Source organism: Cyprinodon variegatus, unplaced genomic scaffold (genome assembly GCF_000732505.1).
Source record: "Cyprinodon variegatus isolate N-32 unplaced genomic scaffold, C_variegatus-1.0 Scaffold166, whole genome shotgun sequence".
NCBI classification, from domain to species: Eukaryota; Metazoa; Chordata; class Actinopteri; order Cyprinodontiformes; family Cyprinodontidae; genus Cyprinodon; species Cyprinodon variegatus.
Genome location: NW_015150619.1, coordinates 21,616 through 31,620, shown reverse-complemented (window position 1 = coordinate 31,620; position 10,005 = coordinate 21,616). Strand labels below are relative to the sequence as shown.

At 35.9% G+C, this 10,005-nt stretch overlaps 1 protein-coding gene across 1 annotated transcript; it reads right to left on the bottom strand.

The window, feature by feature from the left end:
- Positions 1–1,663: 1,663 nt before the first annotated feature.
- On the bottom strand, positions 1,664–9,413 carry LOC107086909 (dynactin subunit 6-like). The gene is made up of 8 exons (XM_015378182.1): positions 9,306–9,413; positions 4,893–5,048; positions 4,589–4,653; positions 4,408–4,513; positions 4,241–4,329; positions 3,283–3,330; positions 2,056–2,198; positions 1,664–1,971 (listed from the first exon to the last, which is right to left on the bottom strand). Exons 2-8 carry the CDS (start codon positions 4,925–4,927, stop codon positions 1,873–1,875), a joined length of 585 nt encoding a protein of 194 aa, XP_015233668.1. The 5' UTR covers positions 4,928–5,048; positions 9,306–9,413; the 3' UTR covers positions 1,664–1,872.
- Between the last annotated feature and the right edge of the window lie 592 nt (positions 9,414–10,005).

The window sequence follows — 10,005 nt, the reverse complement described above, 5'->3', positions numbered from 1 at the left end:
TAGGGGGGAATATAAAAAAAAGAAAAAAAGTCTAATCAACCAAAACTTTTGCGAACCCCATTCAGTACCTCCGTGTACAATCTAAGGGTCGCGGACCCCCTGTTAAAGACCTCCGGTCCAGAGAAAAGAAAACTCTCCGTCGCAACACTGTATGGACATGTGTGTATGGCTGTATGGATGAAAAAGGTTCAAGTTTTAGTCTGTAGTCATGAAATACCCTGATAGAAAGTCAGCAGTAGTTGCAAAAGATGGTCCTAGTCTGTATAAAACTTTAGGTCATGAATGAAAATATATATTTCATTCTTTAAATCTCTTTTATTCCATCCTTTTTCGCCATTATGCATGACTTTGTGATGCTCTTTCATTTAAACTACATAAAATACATAAAAGCTTGTAGAAGTATGGTGCAACTATTAAAAAAAAAGAAATCGAGAGGTTTGAGTGCTTTTATGAAACACTATATGTCAGATTTTGAACAGCACATTATTGAGTTGATCAATGACTGCTGGATAATAGTATGACTAAAATGTGAGCGGGGGATAAGGTCATGGAAAGAAAAGCAAACACGCCCTGAGATGTATCAGAGTAACTGGCTAATTAAGTTTGAACACAGTACAGTAGAGAGCCACAGCATAAATAGCAACGACCAAATTTAGAGCAACATCTGAACTTCCTTTTAGATTCCTGCCTTGGGTTGGTATCATCATCACAGCCATTTTGCGGGTACAGATTAAAAGGCCACACAAGCGCCCCATGAGGGCTTTATCACTCTGCACATCCGTGCAACTGTGTGCAGCATCCATCTTTCTTGTCACAGGCAAGCTGCTCTCCTTTCCAAATTAAAACAATGAGGAGCCTAGATGTGGCCCCGGCTGCACTCCCCCTGCAGAAAATAATTAGCCCCTGGTTGGTGTGGACTCCTTGTGGGACTCCACCATGACATGTCCAAATGAGTATTGGCAGAGAGTGACACCAGCTGTGGGCCTCCAACAGGGAGGACTGCTGTACTGTGGAGGGCTCTGTTCACTGAGCACAACATGAAGCCCCTTAAAAACTCTTCTTTTGTTTTTTATTTTTTTCTGGAGCCCCTGAACTTCTTTTGCACCTCCTGGAAAACAGTAACATCTGAACCTTTTCTACCAGGTGTTGCAGACAGTGATACGCTGCTTCTTCTCAAGCACCCATCCTCATCCAAATCTGCAAGTGTGGGGCGCAGATGGGTGCACCACCCCAGGGAGAATAACACAGAAATGCAAGGCGCAACCACACCCATGTCAATTAAATAAAAAAATAAAGTAAGAATTCCCAGCTGCATTCGCAGAGCCAATTTGAAGGGGAACAAATTGCCATCGAATCCAGGAAAAGGGGTGCATCAGTGTTACACTGTAATTGCTGGTGATAAAAGATACAGCTGCTATTCATGTCAACTGCAGAAACTATATTTAGATCAGAACTTCAGATATGAATCTTCTTTTGCTCTAAAAATACCCCCATACTAATTCTATATTTAGTAGCATTAAAAATAACCACATATTAGGTTTGATTTGAAGCAGTAGATGAAAGCTCCTAAAATGTACAGAATCTTTTGCTCAACAGTGCCATCTTGTGGTGATAAAAGAGACAATATAAAATCTGTGATCTTAGATTGAATATTTATTGTGATATATAGTTTTATTTATGTCTTTTTTTGCACATTAACTTTTTAAACTTCAGGTGCAACATTGTTACACACAGAAACAGAAGATAAACCTAAGAAAATAGCAGAGGGGTGCTGTGGTGGGAAAAATACCATAAATTGGGACATTTTAGACTCTTTGTGTTTGCATATCTAATTTCTCTTAAAGAGAGGAATTATTTGCCAGCGTTCTCTGGTTAGTTTCTTAAAGGCGTGCCGCTTGCTTTCACAGTCTTCTTCAGGTGGTGGTAGTTAGGAAGGATCTTCATGAGGAAGTCAAGCTGCAGGGTTTGTGGCTGTGAAATGAAATAAAGATTTATTTCAGGTCATAAACACAAGAGGACAAGAGTTTAGTCTGCCTGAACTGCTGAGGTTCCGACCTGCGGCTTTTCGCTCTGCACGCGTCTGATGCAGTTGGAGCCGTAAACAACCGTGTTCTCCGGGACCACTTCACATGTGTTCACCTGGCAGCATGCACCGATGATGCAGCCGCTAGTCAGGATCACATTTCTCCCGACATCAGCTGGGGTGAAATTGTTAAAAAAGGAGAAAAAATAAACTTTAAAAAATAGGAATGAAGAAAATGACTAATTTTAATTTATTATCAGTTTGATAATATCAAATCAGGTGTAAAATGTGTTGCAATGGATAAATAAAATGTGTAAGAGGTAAAAAATCTTAAGGATTGCTTGAAAATCTTCTCCATTGCAGTCTTTTATCTGAAGGATCCATAGATTTGTTTCAAGATCATGTAGCTTTTTTGTTTTCAAATCCCTATTTCATCATCATCCAGGTGATTTCCAAAGAGCCGTTATTTAAAACCTTCAGCATACAGTTGATGATTGAATCTTCTGGAATCCATGATCAAGTTTTTGCTAATTTTCTACCAACCAATCACTCTGCTGGACACACTTTTTGTTCTTGACAGCAAAATATGCTGTCATGTAGAAGCACTGGACAGAAAACAGGCGAAAAAGCTTCCGAAGTCTGAAGTAAGTGTTGAAAAATATCTTTGTAAATTTACATTCAAGTAGAGAGGAGGGGAAATAACTATCAAAACAAAGAATTAGCTTTTATTCGTTTAATCTAACATATAAGCTAAACCTACACTGTATTTCTGTCCATTTATAATACCATTAATATAAATGAGTTTTGTTTTTTCTTTTTTATAGGAGGAATAAATCAAATGTTCATCTTGCAGGGCAAGAAAGCCTTTCACCAAACAACACATGGGTCTTCATAGGGCCTTATTTTGCCATGACAATTAGGGATTCTGTAATTTTAAGGTTTATATGAAGATCTGGTATACGGTGGTTTTATATGCTGCATTTGTTTAGTGTTCAATATAAATGCCTTCCAGATTTAAATTTGTAAAAATAAAATAAAATAATTAAAAATTAAGGTTGTACTTATTTGTGTTGGGCTGTCTCTTAAATCGCATCGTCATTGGTGGTTGCAGTTTGACAATAAACAAGCTGAAATTTCAAGGGATATTAAACCTCATATGAGAGTTATCTATGGTTTGTTTATAGAAGCTGTGCCAGGTCTAAACTTGTTTCTTTTTCTTTTTTTTATCAACAAAAAAAAAGTATAAATAAAATACTCACCCTTTGACTCAATCACGTTGTTATCTCCGATTTTCAAAGCTTGGGATACTGAGATAGAATAAAGGATTTGAACCATGATACCTAAACAGATCAGCTCTATAGAGACCCCTGGTGGACAGCAGATAGAATAGCGTCAACAGAAGAGGCTGTTTCTATTACTGCAGAATCCATGGCCTCCCTAAAACAAGCGTGATGAATTCATACATGCAGAGGCGTAGCCAGAACATTTTTCATAAGGGTGGCCAGGCAATAACCAATGTAAAATGAGGGGTGGCCGAAAGCGAATAGACACCAGAACCTCAGGGTCAGGAAAATGAACAAGCAAAACATCCATATTTTCTAAATAAAGACAAACTATACTTTCCTAACCTCTTTACTAACAAATAGACGCATATACAGTATTTAATCCGTCCATCCATACTTCCTGGATAAATGGTATAGTTGATAAAATTCTTTCAGATATGAGCTCTGGGGCGAACACCTACTTTTAATAATAATTACTCTCTATAAAATGATTATTTACAAGTCCTAATATCTACATAAAGCAAATAGCTCCACTGTGAGATCAATAAAGTCAATCAATTAATAAATTGATTATTTCATATGTTTTTATTGAAATAGTTAGGTATGATTTAACTAAACACTCCTAGATGACTTGCGTTTTCTCTATACCCCATATAACACAAAATCTAGTTCTGAAAAGATAATTAATTCTGCACTAATCATCTTTAATGTTAGTATATTGATGTGCATATTAAACCACAGAGTTTTTGTTGTCAAGTAATTGTTAATATATGAAAAATTTTAATGTTTTGAATATTCCACCTGAGAGTATTACAGGGAAGAAAATGTTAGGGGTGGCCAATGATTGGCTAAGGGTGGCCATGGCTACCCCTGGCCCCCCATCAAGCTCCACCCCTGCATACATGATCAAATGAGCAGGAACTGTAAAGGATACCGCACCCCACTTCAAACACATTATTGGTCCCAATGGTCATTGTTTTAGGCTCAACTCCCTCTGAGTCTGGCATTATATTCTCTGGATAACTGCAGACACAAGCAGAAGGTTAAAACCAAAATGATCAATAAGTAAGATTTGAAATAGATGCAGATGTTTCTACCTACCTATTGATAATAAGAGCCTGTTCTTCTATCAGATTACCATCTCCAATAATTATAGGCCCTGCTTCAGCTATGATCCGAGCTTTTGGATGGACGACTGTTCTAGCACCTTAGGGAGCAAAGCATATATTTGCTGCATGGATGAAGCAAATATAAATCATAGGAATTAAAGGAAAAGGCTCACCGATTGTGACATCTCCTCTGACTTCACTTTCAACACACACAACAGCTCCAGCTGCAATTTTAGCACTGAAACAGGCAGATTATACAAGGAAAAAGAGAAAATGAACCTGCAATGCATAGGAAATAACTAACAGTTTAAGAGGGTGTTATATAATTGATTAAAAAAATATTAATAATTACATTTTAATTCCTGTTTCTTTCTTAGAAATATAATGTAAATACCAGAGAGTAGGCCAACATCTGTCATCAAATAGGTTTATCTAAATAAGCAGGCACTGGAAGATCATATAATCCAGATAGAATACCTCTTTGGTGCCATCATTTGCTTCGGGTCTGTCATCTTAGCGCTGCAGAATTATTTTCTCGACATTTGATTATTAATCCTTTAAAAAAAAAAATCGAACACAGGATGATTGTGGTTATTTAGGATGATGCTGCCCTCTGCCGTCTGGATAAGGTCACTGCAACAAAATACTAACTTTTTTTTTTATGTCGTTCTGATATTGAAATATTATTTCATTTGAGAGGTTAACAGGAAACTAAACAATGATGATAAAAATAGAATGGTAGTACACATGGGCGGTTCTAGACAGGGCCCTAAAGGGAGTGGTGCCCCTGCAGAACTGATTCTGTTCCCTGTTATGACCCCTTTACTAAAGACATAATATTAAAATAAAATTACGAAGATGATATGCGCTGGAACAGAAATAGTAATTGATTGCTCTCTTTGGCCCATTTTATTTATTTTTTCCCTTTAAAGTTATTTTTTATTGTGATTTTAAAATTAAGGCGATAGCTTCAGTTCTACTGATATAGGATCACAGTTTCCCTCTGCTAAATGTTAAATTAAACCAAATTATAAGTAAACAGTCACATTTCATACAGCTGAATTGATCAGTTTTATTTGAGTTATATTTAAAGTGATAATGTTTTTTAATATTATCATTATCATATGATCTTTCATTGACCTAATATTCCAAAGAATAGCTTTATTTCAACTTTTAGTAGATCTTTATTTACTTTTATTCCTATTGTAAGCTTTTAAATTGTATTTTAGGAAAAGTAGAGTGATTTTTTAATTTAATTTATTTATTTTTGTTAAATTGGAACAAATACAAATTGAATGAAACTAACCTGTGGAAATTTCACTTCATTCAGTGAAGAGACACAAGTAGCTCCTTGGTTCTGTGGCTCTCTTAGTATATTCAATTGACCTTTTTCTTGTTTCCTGCTTTTCTGCACCGCCATGAAAATACACTGTCTCCACTCTGCCCTCCTGGTAAAAGGTCTAATTGTCATTTGGAGCATATTTAAAAGGTACATTGTGAAATGGAGTAAAGTAATCCTATATGTTTTTTTTTTTTTGTTTGGGTTAAAACTAAATGGATTCCTGAAAAATGAATTAGCAAATTTTCCCTTAAAATACTTAACATGATCTACATTAATGCAATTTTCATTTAAAAAAGGTCAATAAAATAATTTGTCCTGTGAGTTTCCTCTTAGATTCAGTCTAAATCAGTGAGCCATGGCATATTCAGGTTGTAAAGCACTTCATCATTTCTCCTGCAGACCAGCTTTAGATGCTGATTTCACTTTCCAGCAGGACTTTGCATTCACTGGAAGTCATGTGCAAATACATGCTTTAATGACCTTAATTAGAGTTTGGCAAAAATAAAAACTACTATCCTCTTTTTGGCGAATCTGAAAGGCTGTGTTAAAATTTGATTTTTTTGTTTCTTTGTTTTGTTCCAGTAAATTTCCTTTTAAAATTACACACTTCTGAAAAACGTTCAAGCCAAAGGTTTTAATTTTTTATTTTTATTTTTTTGGTTCTGCAGTCCAAACTGACTGATCCTCCTGCAGGGCGCGATATTTCCCAAAGAATGGGAAATTGTAAGGCTGTCAATTATGTGAAATATATCTCATTAATAAGTCAAAAAATAAATTTATATTATTTTGGTCAGGTCTTTTTTAATGTTAATTGCAAATTAATTCCAATTTCCTCATAAAAAAAAAAACATTTTAAACCTTTTTTGAGCAAACTGTGAGGCACCAGAATTCTTAGGATGAAGCAAATGTATTTCACAAATGTATCCCGGATATTACCCAAGTAATTACCTTCAAAATAAAATACAATTGTTCCATGATGAAGGTCAGTGAAAAACGTTTAATCCTTAGAAAACATGTCTTTTGCTTTGCTTTTATTAAGCAAAACACACATTACAAAATCTTACAGAGATACACAGAACTGTGCAATAATGTAAGAAAAAAAAAAAACAAGGGACAAGGGCAGTTATTTAGACATGTTTGTTGTTGTGTATATATATTATATATATATATATATATATATATATATATATATATATATATATATATATATATATATATATATATATATATACTAAAGCCCATGGTTTAACTATCTAATATGAAAGGAGATGTTGGTAGGCTATTATTTAGCCGTACATTCATTTTAACATTGAGTGGCATAAATTAAATTCATTGTATCTAGATTTTTTTATATACACAATTCAGAATGGATGTTTGCTGTACAACTATTCCAACAAATAAATAACAGAGTATAAAGTTGATGAAAAATCAAATCAAGAAAGGTTTTCCCTGAACTTCATTATTTTACTAAATTTAATAACTATTTTAGCAAAATTATATCCATGGTTAACAGAAAACAAAATCACTTTATTAAGCATTTACAAGCATGCTTCTTTTAGTATAAACAAGTGTGTGTTGTCTGAAGTGTTTGGTAATCCTGAGGAGGCTGAGGTCCTTTGGAGTGAGCAGGCCCCTGCTTAAAACCTTCTATGACTCTGTGGCACCAGGTCTCCTCTGTGTTTCAATCATTCCAATATTTTTGTTGTGCTGTTTTCTCTTAATTCTGACCTTTCAAAAGCATGGTTAATGCTTAATATAGTCGGGGGGGGATTTACCATTAGGCAATACTAGGCAGTTGCCTAGGGCCCCAAGTTTCTGGGGGCCCCATAAAACTCTGTTTACATGTATAGTTAATACAACTAATCCTTATTTGTGCACATTAATTATGTTTTTGATAAAAATCCTTTGGCTAAAATGCCATCAGAACGCTGAGAGGAAAAAGGGACAAGAAGAGAGGGACAAAACCTAGAACAAATAATGGATGTCTATTCTATTAACATTTCTCTATCTGTAGAATGGGTCTGTTTTATGGGTTTTCTTCTTAGGGGGCCCCCTGCCTGTCTTTGCCTAGGGCCCCAAATTTCCTAAATCCGCCCCTGAATATAGTACTACTACAGTGTACATGTGTTTCTACAGGGAGAAAGTGGGTGGGTTTGTTTTTTGTTTTTGTTTATTTAAGGCTTCAAAAATAAGAAAAACACCATTGTACATTGGATGTAGATTTATTTGGACATATGTTCTGAATAAATATATATATACAAAAAAATGTTATGGCTACTCCTCTGTCCTCTACGCTGTCGTCTGCTGGGCCCCTGGTAGCACAGAGCAGGACAAAAAGAGACTGAACAAACAAGTGAGAAAGGCAGTTCTGTTCTAGGCTGCCCTCTGGACTCAGCAGAGCGAGAGGATGAGAGGAGGGGGCTGTCCAAGCATCCATCATGGACAACACCTTGCTGCCCCCTGCAACAGAGTATAGAGGAGCTGAGCAGCTCCTTCAGTGAAACACTTTTACACCCTGTTTGCAAAAAGGAGCCTGCAGGTCATTCATTCCTGCTGCAACCAGATTCTACAATGCAACAATACAATAACTTGTGCAATTTATAATTTGCAATTACTATTTAATCCCCTGTGCAATAACAATATATATATAAAAATATAAATCTCCATCTATACAAATACCCATGTAAACACCCTGTATAAAGCTGTCACCTTTTTCTTCCTTTCTTTGACTAATTAAGCTGATGTAACGAGTAAATTTCCCCACTGTGAGATCAATAAAGTAAATTAATCAATCATAGCGTGGCTGACTTTACGTGTTTATTTTGAAATCCTGTACCGGAAGCGCCGCGCACGATTACGTCACGTTTACTGGCGGCTGACTTTTTGAAGAGAAGCGAACGGATGGAAAGTGAGTATCGGAGGTGAGCACCTGGAACTGTTCACCTGCACCCTGTCTCCTTTAATGAGATGCAGCTGCGAATAAAACAGCGGCGAAAAACAATGAAAGGAGCTTTTATCTTCAGGGACTGAAATCCTCGTTGGTTACAACTTTGTGGAAATATGTAATAAGGACGGAAAATGGAGCAGTCGGCTACTCTGAATATAGAGAATCTTAAGGTAAGTTTTTTTTATTATGATTATCCTTGTAGGGTTTATGCATAAAAAAAAAAAAAATATTATTGCTTTAACTTATTCTTTAAAATTTTTATAGAGATTTTTATTGTTTTTAAATCAATTAACTTTATAATCAATTAAACGTTTTTTTTTATCTAGAAATTATACTCTATTTCTTTGTTTTTTCTAAATATTCTAATTCAAATTTAATAATTAATATATATCTATTTTAAATTTTTAAATATTTTTATGCATTTTTTTCTCAAGTTTTTCTCAAGCCTTCTGCAACAGGTGCACCCTCTGCTTCAACACTGGACATCTTTATTTGAATGAATAAAACTTTTATGTGTTTTTTTTTTTTTTTTTCTCCCCCTCCAGGCAAAAATAAAACTAATAGTAATCAAAGCCCCTAAGCAAACATTTCCGACTCCTACCTGGAGTTTTCTCACATATCTCTGTCTTGCTGCAAACCCCTCTCCTCTTCAAGAATGGCTGTAATGTGACAGCCTATGAATATTCCGCCTGCATGCTTTCTCATTATCATTCCAGTCTAGTAAGGGGAGGCAGTAACCTCTTGGTACAGTATGTGCATCCCATCCTCCATGCTGCTGCAGTGCAAAAAAAAAAAAAAAAAACAAGAATAGGAGGTAAAAAAAAAAAAGTAATAAATAAATAAGAAAAGAGCAATCTTGTGTCTAAAATCCACACAGCAGAGCCTCTGTTTGACCGAGGCACACACACACATTGTGACACACACACAGCTCTGGGCTCACTGGTTCAAGCTTATCAGTCAGGAAATCACCCAAGATATATCCACCGGCTCGGAGCTTATCCAACACTTGGCCAACGAGTCCTGCAAGTTTCTCTCCTGTCATGTTTTATGAACCCAGCAGCTTGTTACGCTGCAGGCAGATGACTCCAAAGTAAAGTTTAGAGCTATAATATTCTCATCCAAAAATATAAAATCCTCTGCTGTGTTACTTTTCTTGGCAATGCGGCGCTCAGTGTTACACATCCGACGGATGCAAATTATGCTGTCCAAAACTGGGGCCCTGCCGCCCTCCCTTGAGGATTTCCAAAGGGATTAGCGAGCGGCAGGAGTTTACTGTTGGGAAGTGTTTGTCTGTTTACATC

Coding starts and splice junctions, on each gene's coding strand:
- LOC107086909 (XM_015378182.1), bottom strand. CDS start 4,927: ATGACAGACCCGAAGCAAATGATGGCACCAAAGAG. Junction 3,331..4,240: donor TGTGTTTGAAGTGGGGTGCG/GTATCCTTTACA, acceptor ATTCTATCTCAG/TATCCCAAGCTTTGAAAATC. Junction 1,972..2,055: donor TGCAGAGCGAAAAGCCGCAG/GTCGGAACCTCA, acceptor TTCATTTCACAG/CCACAAACCCTGCAGCTTGA.